The sequence below is a fragment of the Pseudopodoces humilis genome, chromosome 4, assembly GCF_049639895.1.
Source record: "Pseudopodoces humilis isolate 2021_Gansu_Grassland_sample_001 chromosome 4, ASM4963989v1, whole genome shotgun sequence".
Taxonomy (NCBI): Eukaryota; Metazoa; Chordata; class Aves; order Passeriformes; family Paridae; genus Pseudopodoces; species Pseudopodoces humilis.
This window is the reverse complement of record NC_142203.1, coordinates 25,805,581-25,830,616: the sequence shown is the minus strand read 5'-3', so window position 1 is coordinate 25,830,616 and position 25,036 is coordinate 25,805,581. Positions and strand designations below refer to the sequence as shown.

General features: G+C 42.0%; 1 protein-coding gene across 1 annotated transcript in view; it reads right to left on the bottom strand.

Moving 5' to 3' along the window:
* Positions 1-1,969: 1,969 nt before the first annotated feature.
* MUSK (muscle associated receptor tyrosine kinase) overlaps positions 1,970-25,036 on the bottom strand; it is a 57,411-nt gene continuing 34,344 nt past the window's right edge. Inside the window, exons 10-17 of the mRNA XM_005530777.3 lie at positions 20,746-20,921; positions 20,312-20,335; positions 17,260-17,348; positions 16,764-16,923; positions 15,338-15,521; positions 14,800-14,991; positions 8,397-8,545; positions 1,970-6,586 (exon numbers count right to left, since the gene is read on the bottom strand). Coding sequence (XP_005530834.2) covers positions 5,910-6,586; positions 8,397-8,545; positions 14,800-14,991; positions 15,338-15,521; positions 16,764-16,923; positions 17,260-17,348; positions 20,312-20,335; positions 20,746-20,921 — 1,651 coding nt within the window. The 3' untranslated portion in view covers positions 1,970-5,909. The remainder of the gene's footprint in view (positions 6,587-8,396; positions 8,546-14,799; positions 14,992-15,337; positions 15,522-16,763; positions 16,924-17,259; positions 17,349-20,311; positions 20,336-20,745; positions 20,922-25,036) is intronic.

The window sequence follows — 25,036 nt, the reverse complement described above, 5'->3', positions numbered from 1 at the left end:
GCTAGTTCTGATTTTTAAGGGCAGCTTCAAACTACTCGTACGTTCCCCTTCTTACAGTTACAACTGGCCACGGTGCCACTAAGTACAGACAGAGGCCTCCAGGGAATGCTCTTAGCTATGCACAGCAAGAATGCATAAAAAGGTGAGTTTCTAAAGATTTTTCATTGAATGAGTACATAATTTTTCTCCCAAGGTTGAGAAACTTATAAAACACCTGTGACATTATTATGACAGGCTTTGTGGGCTTGGTGGAATAGTTAAATTGATAGGGTTTTTTTTTCCCCTTTTTTTCCTTCTTGTTAATAATAAAATGATCCTAGTCTGCATTTGAGTATCACTGAAAGCCTCTGAATTCTTTATGGAATAGGAAAAGTTGCTTCATGTTTCTTCAGAGCTCCACATCAGCAGCAGAGGGGCAACAATTCCCACATCACTGCAATGACAGAAATTTAGCAAAGGCCTCTTGGGACCATGCAGCCAAGTAGCTGCTACTACACATCTGAAGATGCAAAGTTTCAGAATGAATGGAAAGGCACAACAAGCAATTTGCATAGAGGGCTGAGTGAAACCTCTTTTGCCCTCCTTGCGAGCTTCCTCATTCTCTTCCCATATGCACATACACAAACACAAGGATATGCATTTACAAAATCACATATAAAAGCCAAGGAAAAGTAAACTATTACATGCTTCTGCTTTTCCCAGTCCCAAGTTACTCTCACTGTTTCATGCAGGATGGCTGAATTACCTAGAATATTCAGGGTGACTCAAGGCACTGGGGACATCCCATTGTGCTGTCTGGTTCAGGTGACCTCAGGGGCTGGAAGGAGGGAAGCCTGGCAGAGATTGTACAGACAGGTTCTGTCACAGAGTCAACTTTTTAGCCTAGAAGAATTTTCCTCTACAAATTCAAAAATCTGTTCATTTTGTGATGGGAAATGCATGCACCAGTCCTTCTTGTGCCTTGAAAAACTTGTGATGTTAACAGTCAAACCTTTAATATGATTCAATCTGATTGAGAGGATGAAAAATTAACTCCTTTCCGAATTCATTAATGACTTTCTCAGCAAGGACAATATTTACAAAGCAACTTTTTTCCTAAGGTTTCTAGCAGGAAGATTTGCAGAAAACACTTTAGATTGTATTGGAGGGGCAGGGAGGGGGAAAGAAGGAAAGAAAGAATGTACTTCCCGGTTTGCCTGACTAATTGTGGTCAGAAAGTTTTGATTCCCCATTTCTGACTGTTAAAGATTTGCAATTAGTTTTGAAATAGTTAAAAAACCCACAGATTTACTGAGTTAATCTTCAAGGATTACTTGCAGAAGAAAGGAGTTATAATCTTTTAGATAAACCCATCAGCATGAAACTGTTCAGCTGTGTTCTACAGACAGCAAACTTGATTCCCTTTTGATTTTATGTCACACTCTAATTCCACACATCTAGGTGTAAGACCAGAATCCAGGCACAAATACCAGCAGACATTGGGATGGAGACAGATGTCATTCCCATCTGTGTGAGGCATCTTACACCTTGGGATAGTGGTCAAGGGACTCCAATCCACACTGCTGTAAAAACATTCTCCTTTCCCTTGTCCAGTCCTTAATGTGATCTCATAATGTAAAATTTCTTAATGTGTTCCTACAGCACCCAATTTAATCCACCAAAACAACATGCCTTTGAGCACACATTAAGTTGACTTATTGCTGCAATTGCCTGCAGTTTAACCACTGTGATATAAAAGCTGTAACAAAGATATTTTAATAAAATTAAATATATTCATTTTCAGAAAAAAAAACACAAAAGCAAAAGCAAATCAAAACCAAAAAAACCAACCAAACAAAAACCAAACCAAAGCAAACCAAAACAAACAAACAAAAAAATGAACAAAAAAAACCCAAACATGCTGGAGAAGGAAGAGAACAAAGAGAACAGAATTAGTATTATAGTATTATCCTTTTCAATGTCTCTTTATTTTATAAAATATTGCACACATGAGTTACACAGGTTGAGATAATGAGAAGTGCACATCTCTGCTAGAGATGTCTTTCAAAGCCATCATTCAGGAAGGTATAAGAAACAATCACAGAATAATAACTAGTATATTCCCTTGGGTAAATGAGACAAGACAGCTACGATTAGCCCACAAAGTGTCTGAGAGGAAGTTCCTCCAAACTAAATTTGATCATGTTGCAAACAGTGTCAAATCAATTATGGAATTTATGCTTATAAAAGTGCATTTTAAATGCAACTGTCAAATGGAGGCACAGGAACATGAGAGGATTTCTGTGCTATTTGGTTGGTCAGATTTCACAATATGTTACCCAGGATAAAGAAGTACACATGCTGCCAGTGCTCAAGGCAGCACACTTGCAAAGGGAACGGATTTATCATGTGTGCTGCAAATCCTCTTCTTGGGGTTTTCATCCAGTGCCCTAGTTGCTGGCTCCCTCTGCTATCAGTGTGAAGGAGAACCAAAGCACCAAAATGTTTATTTTAAATTCATATATTAGAATGGTCCCTGCACAATGGTGACATGTAAATTCATGAAGCATTCTGTATTTTTTGGGCCAGTATGGACAGAACTAAATGTAGAAAAGTGCTCTACCTTGCAGCACACAAATGTTCTAAAATGAACACAAAAATGTTCATTTTTGATTCATCCTCCTCCACATGAATTATAAATCCAAACTAGAGAAGCAAAATATTTTTGCTTCCAAGCAACTTTTTTGAATAACAAACTTTTCTTGCTCTTCTACTCTCTCATAATCCCTTTGTTTACTCCTGTTCAAAATAATTAATGTTACAGGGTAATGGTACAGAAAGTCTAGAAGGATCTGGCATAGCACACTGTATAACATAGAATGAAGACAACAGAATCTTAAACATAAGGAGTAGAAAAAAAATCTGTGAAAGAAGGCATGTCATGAAAGCAGTCAATCTACATCTCCTAGCAAGCTGAAAAACATACAGCAGAAGGAAATGGTAAAATCCAGATGCACACTAAGGCAGCATAAGTCCTGCTACAGTTTAATCCTCAAAGGACAGCACCATTTAGGTGCTAAGCCCTCCTGCTGGATCAGTACGCAGAAGCAATTACCATCTCTGGAGAGCATGTTGCTGAGAGCTTCTCTGAGTGAAATGATCTCTGTTCTCCTGCAAGAAAGGAAGCTTTCCCCCTCCTGACCTGCAGACACTGACTACCTCACACTTCAGTACACGCTTATAATGCAAAGGCTGGAATGCTGAATGAGGAAGACCGAATTTTCCACTGTTACCCTAAGTATGGGGCCACTGAGAGAAGCATTTGGGCTAGGAAAATTAGATGAAAAGGGTTACACTTTCAAGTTTATGGGAGTTCTTCTTTCACAAAGAAAGTGAATGAAAATTCCAAGCATATGGCATTACAGGCAGCTAACAAGAAGAAAACTGTGATTACAGTTTTAAAATCATTTTCCGGGGATAATGGGAGAATGAACAACTGAAGATCCTAGGTCCTAAGTGGGATCCTAGAAGGCAGAAAGGCAGACTGTCCTCCAGACTGAACATGGGTGTGTTTGTTTACATTTTGCACACAGTGCAGGTTTTGCACCTCTTACTGTGCGCTTTGCTTAGCGTAAGAATCATTCCAGCTTCAGAGGAGGTGTGAGGTACCTGGCCCCACACCACCACCCACACACAACTTCTGACCCTGCCCTCTCTATAGAGAGGGTGACACAACGCCTGATGCCTTGAGCAGTGCAAGGATCTTGAATGTGCAGCCTCCCCTACAGAGATGATGCAAGTCCTGGGCTGTGTATTCGGCTCGGGTCGGCACCACTCCCCCATCCCTCCCGGCTTGCCTTCTCACTTCTGCCTCCTCAGAACAAGCAAGACAGACAGGGAGCTGATACAACCTAACAGAAGTTTAACAATGAAGTTTAAACCACTTCGAGGTGGTCATAATGCGATAACAAGAGCTATATCAGTATAGCCAGTATAATTTTTTATTGAAATTTAGGGGCTTCAGAATTTTCAAGGGTATTTGTCTTTAGCCTCCAAACCTCAGTAAACTGTTGTGTCATAGCAACATGATGGTAGGACTGCTAAATGAGTAAGACAACACTGGCCATTTTGTGCTCACTGTGCAGATGCCATTTTAGCACTTCAACAATTTGCAGCCCGAACCTCTTTTCTTGCCACTGTCTTTGGTAATTGCAAGCTCTTTGCTCCAAGTGAAAGTGACACCAGTGGTCTGAAAACATTAAATTATACTGTTGTGGCCACAATCAGAACAAACTATGGTTATATGAAAAAAAAAACAAAAAACAAAACAACAAAACCAACAAAATAAAAACCCAAACAAAGAGAAGAGCAGCAGAGGAAAGTATGATTTTTCCCATTCTGTTCTTGATGATGGTTCACAGTCCTTTTCAAGCTTACCTTTCAGAAACCATAGATAGCTGCTCTCTGCTGCTGCTTTCTGTTTAGGCTAAACCAGTGTGTCCCAGTCACAGAACCCACACTCATTCCCTTGCACTCCTGCTCTTCAGTCATAATGCACATCCCTGCCTCAGGCTATATTTTGTATCAGCAATGAGGCTCTGGGACAACTGCTCCTCACTCCACAAGGAGCTAAAAGGTTACAACTGTCAGCAGAGGAATAAAATTTTCTCGGGCACTAAAGTATCCATTACAATTTGGAGAACTTTTACCAGAGAAACATTTGGTGTTTGGAGATGTGTAACTGAGTCTGCAGTCTCATCTTTGCCCTGCAGATGTACAGTTTGCAATTCTTCTTGTGTGCACCCACTTTCTCCATATTCTCCTTACTGACAGGTTGTCTCTGAAGGACACTGGTGGCAGACATCCACCTTCCTTACTTCTCTGTCTGTAAACTACAGCACAAGGGGCCAGCAAATATTGTAGTGGAACTTAAGAGAGTCTGTCAGGAAAGGAAAACCAGAAACAGGAGGCAAAGATTGTAAAGGAAAAGGAAATAAACAGTTAATACCACCTGTCACGCTTCTGCAAAAGTGGATGCATTTCTCCCTGCTTTCAGCATGGTGAGGACCATGCAGTGGCAAATAAATATACCTTGGATGCCTACAAGGTGCAACACCAGGCTATTGGGATGAATTTCTCCCATAGGACGAGATGGCTTTGCTGCTTCAGCAGAAGGCAGGAAAGACATGTTGCAATGCTTAAGGAAAGCTTTAAGGTGAAACTTTAACAAACATCAAATGAACGTGACTCTGGATTTCCCACACTGGAAAATGGAAAGTGTCATACTTGACAGGAGTTTGCCTGTCTCTGTAACATAAGATGCAGGTGGCTTCCAGTGGTCCAGCAGGCTCCTGTTTTGACTCTGTCAGTGTTATTGTAATCAGAGAGAGTGGAAGTTAAAAGGAAGACAATAGTAGCCTATGGCTTAAGAAACATCCTTTTTCTGCAAAAAGGACTGAGTATGCAAAAACAAAATAGTAAACAGTATGCAAAAATATCCCCAAAAGAAGACTGAACTCTGCAATCTTTTTTTAAATAACATTTGAAAACATAAGAGAAAGGGGAAAAAATGGTAAAAGCCAAGAGTGCAGAAGAGCATGGTGGGATCTGTTAGGAAGGGAAGAAACAGCGGAAGAAATATTTGTTTGCTTTCCCTGGGCAACTCTGTGCTTCTGGAAATGCTAAATATAAGTACTGCGTTAGCATGACCAGCACTCTCACCAACCTGAGGAGGCCTATCTTGGTGGCTAAAGTTCAGTCCCACTCAAGGAGGTGCAAAAGGGTGCAGTCTATATTTCTCGCTTGGCAGTGGAACAAGCTCTTTCTCCTCCCTGAGCGGGACATTGTGTGAAGCCACCATCGCTCGGGAGCTCACGGTCCAGGTCAGTCTGGATAGGTGGACACAGGAGAAAAAGAAGGAAATGCACTCCTCAGACAGACATGTTGTCCACGGCCCTCTCGTACATGCGCTCCAAGATGCGGTGGATGCTGGCAAAGCCCGGCCGGTCAGCAGGCAACTTGCTCCAGCAGAGGCGCATCAGGTTGTAGAGCTCCAGGGGACAATTGTCTGGGCAGGAGAGGACATTCCCATCCCTCACATAGTAGATGACCTCCTCGTGAGCCATCCCGTAGTAAGGCTGCATGCCATAGGAGAAGATCTCCCACAGCACCACTCCGTAGGCCCACACATCAGACTCTGTGGTGTAGCGGTTGTAGAAAATGGACTCAGGAGGCATCCAGCGGATGGGGATGGCATCGTTCTCATTTGCTTTGTAATAGTCAGCCGAATACATGTTCCTCGAGAGACCAAAATCTGCGATTTTGACCACCATGTTCTCCCCCACCAGGCAGTTCCTGGTGGCCAAATCCCGGTGGACAAACTTTCGCTCGGAGAGGTAGGCCATGCCAGCAGCAACCTGCTTGGCAATGCAGAGCTGGCTGGTGCAGCACAGTGCCAGGGGGTTCGGCAGGCGAAGCCTTGTGTCCAGACTGCCCTGCGCCAGGCTGCAGAGGTTGCGGGGCGAGCGGTCGCGCAGGTACTCGTTTAGATCCCCATAGGCCATGTACTCGAACAGCAGGCACATCGGCTTCCCAACTGCACACACGCCTGGCAGAGGACAGACCACACAGGTCATTTGGGTAGCTAAAAAGGGAGTTCTGCTGTGCAAAAGCCAAAAAGTCAAAATCAAGCAAAAGGGAAGCTTTCAGCAACGCAGAGAGAGAGGTAACTATGCAAATACCATGCACTTTGCATGCATCCATCATGCATGCTGCCTCTTTTGAAGTTCCTTCATCAGGGATCTAATGCTGAGCTCTGTGGGTGACGCTAACAAGTCATGCACATGCCTGCATGCAGAATTTTTCTCGACATCCCAGGTAAAACACAGAATTTTGGACCTATGTTTAATTAAGTTTATGCTTTATGCTTAAGTTTGTATTAGCAGAAGTTTTGCCTCTTCCTAGGTGCAACTGCAAGGACATTCAGGAAGTAACCTTTAAAGTTCTGATCATGTTATTTCTAATTCTTTTATTTCTTGTGACTATTGTATTATTACAACGTATTGTTGTAGGGGTGACACATATGCAGGAAGACTTCAAAATTATTTACATGGGGCATGTTCAAGGGTTCGGTGGAACACTTGAATTTCAAGGAAATTCCTGCCCTTGTAGATTTTTCTTTTTCTTTTAAACAACTCATGCAAAAAATGATGGTTGAGGAATTACTTCTGGCATGACAGACATTAAAAAATGAAAGAAAGACAAATCAAAAACAGACAGCAGAGGGGAGATATTTGCCATATGTGTTAGATGGAGGATGCAGTCCCACTGAAGGGCACATGCTTGGCTCTTCATCAGCTCTATTGGTGGGTGGGCCAGCATTAACCACACTTCCATGAGCCTTACTCATCATACAGTGATACAATAAGCTTGCCTCTAACCAGCAAAGGCCAACATTTAAAATGTATGTGTTTTGCTTTCTTAGGGCCATCATTCAGCAATTGGTGATAGAACTTATTGTAAAATCTGAAGTTCTGGTTGATGACCTAATATTTGATTCTTTGAGGAAAAACAAATGGCTGTTCCCAATCTGATGACATTGGAATCTGACAAGTGTATGTGAGCGATTTATCATCTAAGCTGTCTTTAACAATGTGGCTGTTTCTCCACAGCCCCATGACGTGATACCAGTTTGTGCCTGTACCTGTGTCGTTTTCTGGCCTAAAAGGTGTTCACAGTAAACACAAAGTTTAGTCGAGCTTGGTGTATTTCCTGCTTCTCTTTCCTGTAGCCAAGGTACCAACCCAGCTTTCCCAAAATTGTGCTTTATCCATTTCAAAATGTTGTGGAACTTCCTACTGAAATAAATTAAGATCTCTGTTCATGAGAATGAGATCTGCATACAACAACTTAAAGCACGATTGACAGATAAAGCTGGCCAGCAGCATCTACTTCAGACAAAAAATGACAATTTTCTAAAAGAATATTTTTAGTCAGCAGTTTTCTCCTCAGAAAATGTCTTATTAGCCAAGCTGCAGCATCAAGACTTTTTAAAAAATCCAACAAAGAGAGATGACCTTAGAGATGAGAATGGAAGGAAAGGAAGAGACCATTTTTGTGGCTGGCTTTTTTTGTTCATTTAATTTTGCTTTTTTTAATGCTATTAAGTGTTCAGACATCACAATAGTAAGTGGGACCTATAAGACTAACAAAACTTGTGCTATTTCTTTTCAGTACCCACAAAATAAATCACAGTTCCAGGAAGTTCATGTCTTCACTGCAAGACATCTGTGTCAAAGTTACTAGACCGGAAGCAGAGCTAGGCAGCAAGATGGCCAGCAGTATACTCAGTGCAGCATGAGGAGTCTTTGCTGTGATGCACCATCCTGTTAAGGCAACAGGATGCCTCACTGAGATACCTAAAAGCTTGACGATATTCGGATTGTCAAACTCTGCCATGAGAGCTGCTTCCCTCTGAAAGTCGGCCTGCATGTCTGCAGATGCTTCCTCCTTCAGCATTTTCACTGCTACCATGGTGAAAGGTTCATATGGCAGCAGCCCTGGGGCCCTGCAACAACAGGGAAAAGAGGAAACCATCAGTGATGAATACATGCACACTAAATATAGGTTTTGTTTCTGATAAAAAAAGAGAGGCTGACCAACAAGAAAAAAAAAGAAAAAAAAAAAAGAGGCTGAAGGCCCCAGAACCAACAGAAGGAACCTTAAAGCCCAGTTTCATCTCTTGGGACTGCAATATGCATTGCATATTATAGAGATGTCTAATTTGGTTCAGGGGGGACTAGATTCAGTACAGCTTTTTATGATTACTGGCCTTGCTGCTTACAGACTCATTACCATGTCTGGTAAAGGTGTAAATAAGTAACAGGTTGGTAAGAAGCAACCTCTCCCTAGCCTGGAGATCACATCCTAAACTTTATGGAGGACAGGATGGACTCTTCAGTCCAAACAATTCACTTTTGGGGTGTAATGGCTGAGTTAAAAATAAACCTATTTCTATGAAATTGATGAAAGAGCCTCCTTTGCCATACCTGGCACAATGGTGACTTTGGTAAATCTGGCTACTGTTGGAGTAAAAGTAACAATAACAGTAAGTGTACCAACCAAGTTCCCTTGGTTTCCTAAGGAAAATAGCCTTTTGTTACTGTTCTCTGTGTACGTGTGTGTGGCACGTGTATGCACTTTTAATTCAACAAATTATAAAACTATTAGCTAATTTCAGCTGGATGTAATGTGGTGTAGCTGAGGTCTAGAAAACAGTTAATATTCCTACAAGATTTTGTGGAAACACATGACAGGACAGAAGGGACAAAGCAAACTTGTCTGAAGAACAAGTTAATGTGTAAATACACACATTTTGACACTGGTGAATCTTCAACTAAAACTTATAGACACACAAATCCTTAGGAAACAGAATCCTGACTTATAGCAACACACTTGTTTTCTTATCCCTCAACATATTTAATTAGATGGGCTTGCCAAAGAATTAGGGATAGCTGTTGCTGGAGAAGGGTAACTTTCCACCCTTCAAACATGCACCAAACCTCAGACGTACATTTTGTTTCCTGCACAAATTCTTCCCAGGGGCCTTGGAGCTAAAAGACATTCCGTACAGGTAGCCAGCCAGAGCCCATAGAGAGTGGTGCCCACTTATGCGTCATGTTACTACACCAGCCAGACTGCCCTCCCATTGCTCGAATGCCAGCTTATTTTACTGCTCAGTAGCACCTAGAGGAGACTCCAATTTCCAAAGCAAACTTCCAGCTTCCTTGTCTTCTACTTCAGACACATGGCAGTTGCAACAGTTGCACTTGGATGCTGTAAATGTCAAATGTCACTGGATGGCAGGGTGTCCATCAAGAAAGGAATCACAGGTGGCTAGATCACAGCTGAGACACTCAGGCAAGGAGGTCTGGCATGCCAGAGCAGAGAATGAGACCCCACACTTGTCTACTACTGCCTCCGTTACAGCGCAGTGTCTTCCTTCTTTTCCCCTGCGCTGGCAAGCAGTTTCCAGTCTACTAGGAGGGGAGGAATACGAGCACCTACCACCTGCTGCCAATTCTCAGCATTAGAGCCTGCAGCAGAAGCAGCCTCAACAAAATAATAGAGAATTTAAAAGTAAAAATAGGAGGCCTTTATGTCTTCCAAATAGTCTTACAGATTACCACTCACCCCTGACTAGCAGACCCAGCACAGTGCCAAAGCAAGGGTAGGCAGAGCCCAGTCCTGCCTGCTTTGCAGACAGAAACTCACCCCGAGCTGATGTACACCCAACCACCCAATTTCACTGATTCCTGTAATGTAAACTAACCTAAATGTAACCAAGTTAAGCTGCACAGGGTCTTTTAACTGGCCTTCAGGCAAAACCCAGAAATTTCACCTTTGATAGCTCATGGTGACTCACTACAGTTCTTAGCAGACCTGGGAAACTCACACTGATCAGGCACAGAGACAAAGTCTGAAGTCTTGGCAGATAGCTATCAAAGTTAACTTCTTTCATGCCCTAAAGACAGTCTTTGCACAAATGATAGGGGCACAACAGCAGGGTAGCAGTGGGAAACTGCTGCCTCTGAGCTGAAGAATTTAGGTGGAGGGCCAGAAAGGGTTTTACAAAAAATGGGCTAATTCTTTTCTAGAACTGGGAAGCATCAAAAGAAATTACCTTAGGTAATCTCTCTTGCAATTAATTAAAAGCTGAGGAGAAATTTACACTGTTTGTGCACGGGGGGACAGCAACACCCCTTTACCTGCTTCAGCACCAATGGATTTGTGCACCAGAGGCATCAATTGGCATTTAAGTACATGCCTTTCAAAGGCATGTAACAGAGGTGCAGTTAGGAATTTCATCCTGAGCCTGCCTAGAGAATGTCTAACTTAGACATTACATACAGGTTTTCCTTCCAAAACAGTAACTATGTAAAAAAATGAAGAGCAGCCTGAACCTGTATTTGAGATTGCGTCCTGTCCCCATCTTGCTCACCACAACAGTTGGGTAGTTTTGCTTAGATCATTAAATAATGCAATTAATGTCTACTGAGTCTGGTGGGAATCTACCTTTACCCTATCCTTTGGTTAATTAATAAATGAGCAGGAGACTGCTCTGAGTCAGCAGGGGCTGCTTTTTGAGGGGGCAGGGAAGGCTGGGGTTTTTTTAATTAACACCCACACTATCTTTCAGCTATATATGAGACAGCAGGTCAAATACCCTTTGCAAATGGAGAGCACATGAGGAGACTTCTGTCAAGAAGCTCTGACCTTAGGGACAGCTTTGTCCCTAAGGAGGAACAACGAGTAGTGCATTTGAAGTGTAGCTCTACCAGCCTACTAACAAAAACTCCATACTGGCCTGCTACCAAAGACTCCACACCCAGGCTTTTCGACAATCCTGATCTTCAGGCTTAGCCTGGACCACACAGCCCCAGCTCTGGGACAAAACTTGCATGCTGGTCTGCGCTGAACTGCACAGAGCTGGTGCTCTGGTGGCTTGTGGGGCCTGCGTGGTCTTCCCAGGAGGACAATCAGCCACAAAGACCCAGCTGGAGCAGACCTGAGCCAGGCCCTGAATTTTGTTCTAAGCAGGGTTACTTCCTTATCCTTCCAAGTGTGAAGCTGTTCCTGGTGAAGACAGCAGCCTTTCAGGAGAATCTAGTAAATGATAGCTAGACACTTCCTGTCCTAACATGTTGCTTGACCCAGGAGTGAGTAAACACTGAATCAGGACTCACAGCAGCCAACTGGCAAAGGCATCACTGGCACTGAGTGCAGAGCTGTGTTTACAGAAGAGCGAGAAACATGAGAGCAGGAGAAGTAAGAGGATTGCTAAACTTAGCTTGAGATGGCCATTTAACACATGCAGTAAAGTACATTTTATCCTTCTGAGATAGGAAGGTAATAATTTGAGTTTTCATCATTTCCAGTAACCTGGATTGACACACAGCTTGTACTAGTATATATGGGGTCTGCACTGGTCTGTCAGCAGTGCACAGAAATGTCCACAGCTTATTATAAGGAATTATAAAGACTTGGAGGCCTTTTTGATAGAGATGGTAATAAAAAAATGGAGGTCCCTCAGAAGCAATATTTCTGTGGCTCTTTCCTTGAGCCATAGAGAGCAAGCATCTCTCAGGATGTGGTTCTCCTCAATTTGCAAATGATAGATAAGATGTGATGCCTTCTTTTTCCCCTCCCGTGTCTTTCTCTCCCAGCTTTTTGTTATACTGACTATAACAAAAAGTCTTAGTTGAAAGAAATTGCAGTGCTGAAGTGGATGAAATCCACATAAAAGGCCTTTACACCACTTTGGCACTTGCTTAACTATCACTTTAGTGACATTTGAATGCCCTTGCTTGATGTCAGTGAAAGTCATTTCAAGCTCAGAAGGGTCTGTGCAGCACTCAAATAGTATTAAAGCTCCCGGAGCAGAGCCAAAGCAGAACTTGGCAGGAAGAATGTCTGTCCTGCTCATGCACAGGTGAAGACTCCTGCAGCATGAGCAGGAAGGTGATGCACCTCAGGGCACCCCAAGCACTGTGCTGAGGCTGGGGTGGAGCTGCCCTGCACCCCGGTGTGCAGTGCCCCAAGCATAGCTGTTGTGCAATTTCTATAGCTTTGTTCTTGTTTCAAGTTCAGATGCATTTGGCCATCCAGGCTAACAATTCATCACAGGCTAAGTGTCTGTGACATTCCCACTGCATGCCCTTTGAATTTTGTTATTTTTAGTTCTCTCTGTAATAAAGAAAAGTATGCCTGCTTTCTTCCATAAGAAATAATTTATCTCTTCATTAGGAAAAAAAAATCCATCACAGCTATTGAAACTGTTTCCCAACTGCACACATTTAACCTGTACAGAACTAATTTTCTAGCAGGTACACCAACTGCATAGCTACAAACATTACAAATACCTGCATTATGACTGCTTTTTGCAAGGATAGTCCTTTGATTTGTCAGTCAGCAGAAGCATTTCACCAAGCAGATCTTGGTCCATGGTGGGACCCTGATCCTTCCCTGGGTTTTTATGATGCAATCATTCACTACTGCAGCTACATAATCAGCCATGCCCCATACTTGTTAACTGCAAAAGACAAAGATAACTGCCCTGACTAAGCAGGGAACTATGCAGCCTGTACACTTTCTTCTAGGAATTTGGGGATGGGACTTTAGGAGGAAACCGTCACTGTCCAAAGATTGTCTTGCAGAAATTACGGATTTTGTCAAGAAAAGCTAGACATCTTCCATCCTCCTCATTTTTGGCCTTGTCAGTTAAAGATTTTCCACATTTGTGAAAGTGCACAATCTCATCTTCCATTATATTATCAGAGCTGGGCTGTCATCTAATATCTTGGGTTTAAAACAGGTAACAGTGGCTGCAAATGTCAAAAATAAAAAGTGAGAAACAAGCTAAAGGGGACACTGTAGAAGTCTAGAGATAAGGGAATTTATGTGTGTTACTCAAACACCGATATCCAGATAGCCATGGAGCCAACCAAGGATTGTTATGGCTGGAGAAAGGGGCCATACAGCGGTAGGGCAACATTTTTCTGAGACAAGTGTCCTTGTTCTGGCTCCTGGAGATAAGCACAACACCATACATCAGAAGTGCAGGAATGAGGCTGAGAAGTAAGTGGGAATAGACTGCAAGGAGGGATCCCAAGACTTCCAAACCCAAAAAACCATTTCCAGAAAGGTCTGGAAAAATGGGCTGCCCATGAAAACTCACTTGTATAGAAAGTGAGAAAGTTAGCTCCAGGTCACAGAAATTTTACTATTAAAATGTACCTCCACAAAACCTGGGCACATATGTGCCCCAGAAGCCTAAAGTTTCCGTCAACTGAATTGATGGTGGAGCCAGGACCACTGATCTCTCTTTCTTCCTTTCTTCGTTTCTTTCTCTCCTTCCGTCTCTAATCCATTTTTTTGTCTGACTTCCTTTTCACACTACCCCTTTATTCAAAACCCACTGCCCTGTGCTTATATAGGAGGTCAAGGACTATAAAATAGCTATTTCTATGGCAGGTGTGAAATTTACTAACAAAAATTTGTCCGCTTTTGCAGATACTCTGACTTTTACTGTTCCTTTCACCCGTAAGCACCTAAAAATCTTCCCATTAAGCTAAAAAGCTTCCCATTAAGGTTGGGATATCACAGACACATGGCCACATATCCCCCCTTCCCCCCCACTCCCCCACTGGCCTATGTGGGAGGATTTTTAGGGGATTTTCGGTTTGGTTTGGTTTGGTTTGGTTTGGTTTGGTTTGGTTTGGTTTGGTTTTATTTGGTTTTCCAGCTTTTGATTTTTTTCAGTCAAATTGAAATTTGGTTGGAACTGAACTGTAGTATGACACAATGACTTCTGTAGTAATTATACAGATCAGTATTGGTGTTATAAAGGAGATCAACACACACTGCCAATTCATAAATACTGGGAAATGCAAGAACTTCACAACAGGTCAGACGTCACAGGCATCTGTACTCTTGGCATAATTTAGCTGAACTTTCATACCAGACTCTAGTATGTGTGTAAGGCATTACATCTACTAGAGATTAGAAAAGAGTAATTCGTGGCAAAAGTTTAAGAAATATTGACAGCAGTGGACAACAAAAACAATTTTCCAAACCTGAGTGTTGTGTACCATTTGGTACACACGCATTTGAGAATGGATGGATGGATGGATGGATGGATGAATGGATGGATGGATGGATGGATGGATGGATGGATGGATGGATGGATGGATGGATGGATTTCCAGTGCCAATTTTTCACAAGTATCTTCAGATAAAGAAGACTCACAAATAGACTGCTTACCTGGCTTGGAAGACTCTCCCAAATGCTCCCTCCCCAATATCTCTCACATATTCAATATTGTTCCTGGGATACTCCAGGCTAAGCAATTTTGGATTGAGGAGAAGAGGCATGCGCTGGTACATTGGGTTGGGGTGCAGCCGGTCCAGGAGCAGTTCAGAGGGCAGAGTGGTGAGAGTTGGTGTCTCTGAGTCTCTGAAACAATGGAGTGATTTTTGGTCAGTGTGGGCACAGCCCTCACCCAAGAGATGACTATCTATACCTCCTCCTGTGCTTATTTCTTTCAGGATGGAAAAGGAAGGTGTGGCAGGGCTACTAGAGGAGCCTTGCAGCAAGGTGTGTCATGCCATGTCCCTAGTCACCAGGCCACCTTCTGGTGTACTTCTAGCACAGGAGTTCAACAAAACTTACACTGGGCTGCCACAGGCAAAGGGAGGGCTGCAGTGCCCTACCAGGTGTCCACAGGACTTCACTCTCAAAAACAAGAAAGCCCTTTTTTCAAAGCAACATTTCTTGCACTGAACTAAGTTCCAAGTTCTACCTTTTTTTGTTCTTCCACTGTTTTCGATGACGGCAGCAAACCAGGGTGATAATGCCAAAGATCACGACCAGAGCAAAGCTGGAGATGATCGAGATGATAACGGTCATGGAGTATGTAGGGGAAGGAGAAGGGGGAAGATTTAGAGTCTCTCCATTTGGTTTTCTCGTTCCCAGTGATAACAATGCTGCAACGTAAATAAAATCAGAGGGTTATGCCTTTGCTAGTTTATGGAGCTTTCTCTAAGAGGAATTCACAGAGCTAGCCTGTCATCCTGGGAATTACTGACATTACAGATACAACTGTATGACCACATGATAGTATCATACTAGGGAAGCTTAGTCTGCAGGAAGGAAAACACATTTGTGCTTGCCACATGTGAAAAACCAAGATATGGTAAGACTGATATATAGTTCCCATTGAGCTGGGAACACAGTTTTGGTATAGAATATTTGCAAGAGTTACAAATGGGAGGTCACATCTGATAGTCTCAACAGTATTCAAATATAGTAATGTCTGCAGTGAGAAAGATCAATGGTGCACAATGGAAAACACAATGTATCATGTATCCTAAAAGGAATCTGCAAGGAGGAGTGTAAGACCAAGCACATGGAATGATACTTTCCCAAAAAATCCTCTTGCTCCCAGTAATTTGCATCTCAGTGTGTTTATGGGAAAAATGTGGAAAACAAGTTTAAAGCACACTTGGCTGTATTATGGCAGGGGGAAGGGGGAAATCACATATCTGTGGAGTAGTTTCTGAGACATTCTAGAAAATGCTATTCTCTGCATGAAATGATTGAGGACAGAAGAAAGAAATTTAAACTCTTCTTCCTTTTAATTGCCAGTTAAACTGAAAATTTCTTGTGTTCACTTATGTCCATGGAACCCTTGCTCCCCATGCATGAAGTTTCCAAATGCAGTCTTATTTCTAAGCACTGAAACCCAGAAACTGGGAATCTTGGATGAAATATTTTCAAAAAATTGGTCTGTTCCTTAAACAAGAAATAACAGGAAGACTTAGCTTCAACATCAAAAAACAAATATGTTTCCATTTTTTTCAGGCTTATTTTTAGTTAAAATTGGGGTGGATTATTACTAAAAAAAAAACGCTCCAAACAACTTTGGAAAACAGCCTGAAACCCTACCTTCTAAAAGGTGTGACAAATCAATTTTTCAGAACAGCACAAGACATTTCTCTTAATCTTTGGTGTTTAAATAACCTAGGGCAAGGCACTTGATTTGCCTGTCTTCATTTTCCCCTCTTCATGGGGCACAGTAAACCTTCTGGTTAAAGATGCTGAGTGAATCTACGAGACGACCCAGAGCTAGCTGAATCCAGAAGACAGAACAGATTGGTGTACTCAGGATGCAAACACTTTGCATGGCCACAAAACAACTACAGAAATTATAAAGTGCAGTTGCCTACCGTCTCCACAGGGAGACACGCTGCAGTATTCCCAGGTCACAGCTGGATCCTTTGTGTAGCACCAGGGACGCTCGTTCTCACCTCCTGGATTACGGCAGTAATTCTCCGCATCAAACAGCTCAGGGAAAACCTGAGGAGTCCTCCTATGCAAATGGGGAGCCTTGGGGGAGGAAGCAAATTGTATTAGTGTTTCAGCATCATTTTCCCTGCTATTATTATTTTTAAAAATGGGGAAAAAACACCAAAGAGTGAAGCAAGACAGAGCCTTTCTTGAAACAGCCTTTCAGTTACCTGAAAAGACAGAGAATGCATCTTGATACAGTAAGGGGAACTTGCAGATTGAAATATGGTGAGACTGTAAAACACCAGTGAGGTCAGGAATGGAGGCAATCTGTTCCCTGCTCATCTCTTTCACTGAGACGGGGCTGCCTGACTTTGAGAAAAAGCAAATCTCGAGCACAGGTCTCCATTTGGTGGATCTCATACTGACACGCACCTGATCACTCCACTTCTGGCAGGGAATGCCAGATGCTGTGACATTGGCTGTGCCCTGGTAAAACTGGCCATTGCCGCTGTAGCAAGTCCCTGGGAGAGAAAAGAAAACATGGGGTCAAGGCATTTCAGACCATGTCCTGCAGCAGAGACTCACAAGAATAAAGTTCATGTCATTACATGAGAACATCTGACAGCATCGGATCTGAAACACAGAGAAGGACTAGAGAACATGGGAAGGGTGCAGCTTAGCCTCCTGCTTGCACTCTAATGGATTTTACACTTAATACATAGAGGGAAATCTGGTAAAACTTCAAAAAGGGCACTGCAGCTCTCTCAGATTGAGAAAACAGGCCATGTGGCTGTGATGATTGAGCTGCAACTACCTAGCTCACAATACATCATGCAGAAAGTGCAGGACAGAGCAACACTGAACCCACCCAAACCAAACCAATGCAGAAAGCAAATCCCAGCAATGCCTCCATGATTCACAGCCTGGGTTCTTGAATGATAGAAAGAACTCAGGTTGGCAGCAAGGAGCTGGGATTCATAAAGTTTCCCTCCTCCTGCTTCTGTACAGTGCTTACCCTCTTTGATTATTTGGAAACAGCCTATGGTATTCAGCATGCATGGAAACCATACCCTTAAGTATGATCTGAACTGTGATCTAAGGAACGGTATCAGTATAAAACAATGTTCATTATAATGAAGGTAGTATAGTCATTGCAGACAGTGGGCTTGTTCCAGCTGCAGAAAAATTAGGCAGAAAATCTGGAGATTTTACTGCAGAATTATGAATTAATGTCCTCATAGGACATATGTCCTCATATACACCTGTCCTAATAGGGGAATTTAATGCCTGCTGGCATAATCTAGGAAGCAGAAAGACAGCAAAGGAGATGCAGCCTTACACATTTCAGTACATAGTAGCTAATCTCTAAACTCAGCTGAGCCAAGGCTAACATTGTGATCAATGGCATATGTTAGGGTCCACTACATTGCTAGCCTTGGTAGAAAAACTAACAAACCAGCAAATTCTTTTTTTCATAATTTTATTTTCTATTATGTTCATAATCTTGCACCTTAGGAAAAGAAAGAACAAGAAGAAATGTGATGTGTTCAAAAATAATGACATTTTAAAGCAAATATTTTTCATCTTCCTGAAAGCTTTGCATAAAGGTTGACCCAAATTTGACACAATGCTGTGTCTTTGTGGATTTTACTCTTTCTCATGCACAAGGACCATAGTCAACACACTATCTAATGTTTTTTTTTCTTGCATCACACATTGCACTCAGGAATGCAGTTAAACATTGTGATAGACTCTCATCTTACTGAAGTTTCACGAGGTAGCAGACACTATACACATGTAGGTAGACACACTGCCTTTAAAGTGTTAACTCCATGTGAGTGAGCTTAAACAAAGGATTGAGTTCCTGTAGTCCTGAGGCATCCAAACACTTCAGTAGAGGAATAATCACAGACTTTATGGGAACATTTAAACCCTTCACAAATGCAAAATAAAATACTCCAATGTGGATTTCTTTGACTGATACATGAATTATGTATTTATGACTCACACATTTAGCTCTGCAGAAGTGTAAAATCTTGTTAAGCTGCCCTGGAAGTACCTGAGCCCAGAACTTTACTTGTTTCACAGTCAAAGGCAAGGAAAGCAGCACTTGAAACATGCCTCATGACACAGCTAGTAATAAACATGAAAAAGACTTCTGCACAGATCTGAAATATATGTCAGTAGGACACCTTAAAAGATGAATGTGAAGGGGCAAGAGCAACACTAAGAAAGAATCTCTGAATCATTCATACTCTGGAAATGCAGATGTTTTCATAGACTGTCTTGCTACAAAGAGAGAATAATATAGCTGGCTCATTTAGGCATTAATGAACAATTTGATAGGAAGCTAGAAAACAGTTCAGTTCATGCTCAACAAACCCTTATGCACATAACAGTGGGTTTTTACTTTAGTAAAAAAGAGGGAGCAACATTACTAAAATATTACTGTTATATCTTCCTGGTTAGTGACTGAATACCACTCTGGATAAATGTTGTGGAAGCTGAACAAAAAAGGCTATGCATACACAGGAGAGAGAGATACGTGCTGAAACATCTGTGGGGAGACTAAAGTCATCCTATAAATGTTCCACTCATATGCTGACACCTGTCTCCTGTCCCTCCACTAGGGCAGGGATTGCTGTACTTGCAGGCTGTAGGCACTGGCCCACAGGTGCCAAAACTGTTGTCTCTATGTGTGCACCACCAGGCCCTTATGTCTTGGGCTGTCAAGTGGAGCCAAGGTCTTTCCATGAAAGAATATTCCCCCAAAATTCTTGACTTTTTTTTTTTGTACTTTCCCTGTCTCTCCATGCAGAAGGTGGCTGCCACTGCCAAATCTGCAGACCTCACCTGCTTAGATGCATGGCAAGAGAGAGATTCTTCTTCTTTCTAATGAGAGAAATTCAGTGTCTGAGCTTGAAATCGCAACTGCATCTGAGTGGAAGGGTTGTGTGTGTGTGTTTCAGCCATGACCAGCAGGGTGGGAACCTGACAGAAGTCAAAGCAGCACTGCAGGAGTCTGGGTCTCACCACTGGGCTTGGGAGCCTCATACAAGAAATAGCCAGACTTCAGAGGTGATTTGAGGGGAGTGCTGGGAGCTAAAGGTCTTGCAAGCCCAGGCTGACATAGGTAACCATGTGGTTAACATATAAGGCTGGGATGACCTCAGAATCAGAAATACAATTATGGGTAGAGGGGAATGAAAACCAATAGGTAGAAAGAAAAGGAAACAGCTGTAGGGGAGGGTACCATCTAAAACATCTCATAAAAAGTTACCAGCCCATGGTCTCCCCCACCTCTGAAGATCTGGAAATATGTTTTCCCATGCCTTGGATGTAGAAACACAGATGTTCTTCAGTAATCAACTAAATTCAGCCATACAGGACCAGCAGAAAACAAAATATACTGTGCAAATGGCAGCTTCAATGAAGAATATCATGTCCATCTTTAAAAACTTAGAGTCCAGAGCAGTCTACTTACTGGTTATGTTCTCCTTCTTAAAATCTGTAAAAAGAGAAGACAAGATGTAAGGAAGGATTGTCCAGGATGCAATATCACTGGATGCTCACTGAGAAGCACGTTACAGGAAAAGGTTCTCTCCCTAGCAGTGCTTAAACAGTTTGTTTCCTTGCAAGGGCTCCTGAACAGCAATTTTGTATTATTAAGACTGTTTTTTGAGATTTTTATGATCTTCTCAATAAAGATCCAGGCTTTATTTACTTGAGGGATTTTTCTCATACCCCAGTTGCATGAAAAGGCAAACAGCCAAAGCAGCTGTCACTATTCCATGCACAGGTGCTGGACAGTACGCACCATCATCTTTTACTTCAGTTGTAAATTATGGATCGTACCTTTCGCCTCTCCCTTACCAAGAACACATCTCTCTGGATAATCAGCAGCATGTGCCACCTTACCAAAGAAAGGGATGCGGGTGCAGGAGCCGGGATTCTGGTGCAGGCTGGGCAACCTGTTGCATTCAGGAAGAGTGAGCAGCATCAGTCCTGGCTTGTAAATCCCCTTCTGAGAGTTCTCCTCCATTGAGAGCCATTCCTTAAAGCAGTAGAGATCCTTTACAGCAAGGCAATTCTCTCTACATTGTTTTGCAAAAAACAGTGAAATACAGCTGTCAATGGCTTGGAAAAAATGTCTGCACTTAGCAGTGATATGCAGGGTTATGCAGGCTGACAGAAATCCATTAATGGGGTGACACTTCTTTAAAGCAAGTCTGTCTGGCTCATAAACCATAAAGGAAACTGTATGAAATGCAACAGCTTCCTTTAAGAAATATACAAACCTACATTTTTAATGAAGCAGGGTTATGCTCAAAACACAACACACACCAAGATATGAGAAGTTCATTCCTATTTTTTTCTACAGATTTTTTACATCTTCTACTAATAAATATCATAGAATCATAGAATGGTTTGTGTTGGAAGAGACATCAAAGATCATCTAATTCCAACTCCCTCCCATGGACAGGGACACCTGCCACTGGACCAGGTTGCTCCAAGCCCCATTCAACCTGGTCTTGGACACTTCCAGGGATGAGGCATACACAGCTTCCCTGGGCCACCAGTGCCAGTGTCTTACTACCCTCGCAGTAAATAATTTATTCTGTATTATAAAATCTAAACCTTTTCTCTTTCAATTTTAAGACATTCCCTCTTGTCCTGTCACTACATGCTCTTGTAAATAGTCTCCCTCTTATATCTAGAGTTAGAATTTTTCAGTATACTCTAAAAATCTCACTTGGCTTCAATAAATTGTACATTGAAGTGTCACCTACTAAAAGCAAGATGCAATTAAGCTGCAATTCTTAACCTTCTTATATTAAACATTTGCATATACTTTTAGTCTCATTGAACAAAGTAAAAAGGACTTTTTTATTGTCTCTACAGGCAACTTTAAGTCCATTTTTTCTCTGTAAATATCTGCAGTAAAAGCTTTTGATTGCCTGGTAAAAAAGTGACTTGTCTCCCACCTAATGTATTACCTCCATAAAAATTTGAAATACTCCCTGACAAGAAGTGCTTTGGATGCTTAAATGGGCCTTATATCAGAAATTGTTTGTGAAGACGGGCAAGGCAGAAATACCTGCACTAGGAAAAAAAAAAAAAAAAAAAGAAAGTACACCATAATGGGAAGCTTGTGGGTTTGTTGCATTGGTCAATTTATCAGTGATTTGTTTTTCTGTGTAGCCATTCTTGAGAGCCTGGATTACAAACTCAGCTTTGAGGTTATGTGCAGAGATTTCTCTTGCACAGTTCAGCTGATGTCTTTCCCAGATCCACAACTTTCCCCACCATCAAACAATGATGCAGAAAGAGAAAGGTACTTCCAGGGTCTGTGGTGAAAGATTTAGCCAAATTCACCAACTGGTGGGTTGATGTAATCTCTTTAATTATACAACAGTTTTGGCAAGAGCAGATGGTCATGAGTTTCAGCAATGGCTAACAACACTGCAAACCCTCTAAAGCACCTGAAGGATGGAGGTCATTGGGAATTCTAGCAGAGAAACAGCTTTTCTGCAACAGTAATGGATGTCCTTCCATTCAGCAGGCTGAAATCATCAATGCCCAGCTGCTCTGTGCTGGGTTTTAGCCAGTCCTGGTTTATTCCTTTCTCCTTTATATGGAAGTCAGAATGCAGCCAGATGGCAAATATATATATTTTTTATGTTAAGCAACATGTGGAACAGGAATGACCTTGTGAAGTAAAGAAATGCTTAGATAGGGAAATGAGAAAAACTTGCATTTGAAGCACTGGATGAGACTTGGGAGATCTGGATTGAATTAGCTCTGTTCGTTCCTGGATCCTGAGCATCCTTAAATAAGCCCTTTATTTGGTGTTCAATTACAAAACAGAAAAGACCATTCTTCTGCAATCCTGTATGCACCAGGGTTGAAGGAAAGTTATCTGCACCCTGGAAGAATGGCAAGGCAGCCAGAGGGAGGCATGGTTAGCCACCTCTAGCTGGGCTCATACCATTGTTGTAGCACCTGATGCTGAGCAGGCAGAGCTTGCTGAGGTCACAGGCATTCAGGTTATTATTAGAAATGTTACGTCATGTAAATGACAGATGGACAAAGAACAGAAATGGCAGAGGACAGCAAGTCTGCCAGTCGTGCTTCTAGGGACCAGGAGAGACATGTAAAAGGAGGTGGGGGTACACAGACCCAAACAAAGAGAGACTTTCCCCAATACAAGAGTGTTCCCTACAGCCTGATCATTTCCTATCAGCAGTGACTGAAACAAACCGGGGGTATTTCTTCTGCTATTGCAGTAGCAGCCAAGGACAAGAGGCAGACATAATTGAGAATTTTAGATGAAACATCACTTTACCTTAAGAACTCTCATCTTAATCAATTTGCATCTAAATTTACATTGTGAACTTTTCCCATGTGTTTTTTTTTCTTCTGCTTCATTTAATCTTGTTTTACCCCGGTTACTTTTATAAAAGCTTTTACTCAGCCTGTCTGTTGTTACTCTTGATAGCTAGCTTCCAAACCAAATGAACATTAAAAAAAAAAAAAAAATGGAAGGAGAAAAATTGGTGCAGAAAAAGAAAATAATAAGATAAAAATATATGGACATACATCGAGGGCACTATGTCCCTCAAAAAGTGGGAGAATTCTCCCACATCTGAGAGAGTTAAATTCTTACTCATGAAGCATTTCAGCTGAAAACTTTTGTAGTCTAGCCAGCTTCTGCAGAAAGCCATAAAGTTGTCAGTAAAAAGTAGTTAAGAGAATTGGAAAGTAACCAAGACCATGTGAGACATGTTCAAGAGCCCCCAGACCTCTCTCAGCCATTAAGAAGTATATATTTGATGTCTGAGTTATCAAAACGAGTATTGGGGTCTGGAAGAACTGTTGTTCAGCTGATGTCCTCTGAGGACAGGAAATGGGAAGGATGCTATTCCAGGACTTTTCTTATGAAGAAAGCTGCATTAAAATCAGGGGGGAAGGAGGGAGGAATAATTAAAATTTGTTCATGGATTTGAAGAAAAATGGTTCCAGGCAAGCCCATTAACATTTAGACATATTTGCAAATGTTGTGACTGTTAGCTCAGGCGCATCAAGATCAATATTTATGTTGGTTTATATAATTCTGATTTTAGAAGTGCCCCAGAACTACAGGTCTTCAGTCAAATCACTGTGAGTTGTGGTCCTGCAGTGCCAGGAATGAGCAGGGATAAATGAAGCAAGGCAGAGATCTAACTGAAATACTGTGCAGAACAATGTGCAAAACCCCTAGCTGACTAATGTGCTGTGCATGTGCGGATGACATATAAATATTGCCACAGAAAAAAGGCAGAAAGATCATATATTTAAGATCACAACAACAAAGAGCAGAATATTGAGGTGGCAGGGAGAAGCCTACCAGCAAAAAGCAAATTGTAGTACTTGGCTGCAAGATTATCCCTGGATCCTTGGACAATCTCCTTTTGTAGGATATAGGCCACCTCTTGTTGATGGTAGAATACTAGGCAGCATAGATACCAAATAAAAAACTAAATGTATGGTCAATGCTCACACTGGGATTTTCCTCTGTGCCTTTGTTTTAGAGATATTAAAGAAGGAGCAACAAAAAAGGTCCCAATTACAAAAACTGCTGCTGATTGTCCTAAAAATCTCCTACATAACTGGAGAAATTATTGCCATTAGACATCCAGCCCAAGTCCAGCAAGCAGTATGCTTCCCAGGTCTGTAGAAAAGATTTGTGTTTTATTTGAGACACTAGAGCTGGGGTTACTCTTCCAATAAATGCAGATCTGAATAGCATTTTAAAAAGTGTTCCAAGGAGGACAAAGAACAGGGCAGTGCACTTCAGGCAGGAGTGTCAGCTGCCCAAATGTGAAATGGGTAATGACTAGTTTCTAGGGGCTGAATATGTCAGGAGAAAAGAAAGCTTCACCCTGATATATGTGTGTGGGGCTGTCCTATGCAAAGCACACCAAGTAATCATAATTCCATTATAGTTAAAAATAACAAAACCTGGACTGGGCAGAGGAGCAAAAGCTATGTGCGGAGCTTGGAAAAACCTGTTTTGTTCTAGTCAGAGAATCTGGGAAAGATGTAAAATTTCACTGCAAAGAGGAAAGAAACTCGGCTCCATGGCCATGGTGGGAGGACAAGGAACAACGAAGGAAGGACTGCTCAGGAGGTTGCGTAGGGAGGGAGAAGTGTCTGTCACTGGGATGTG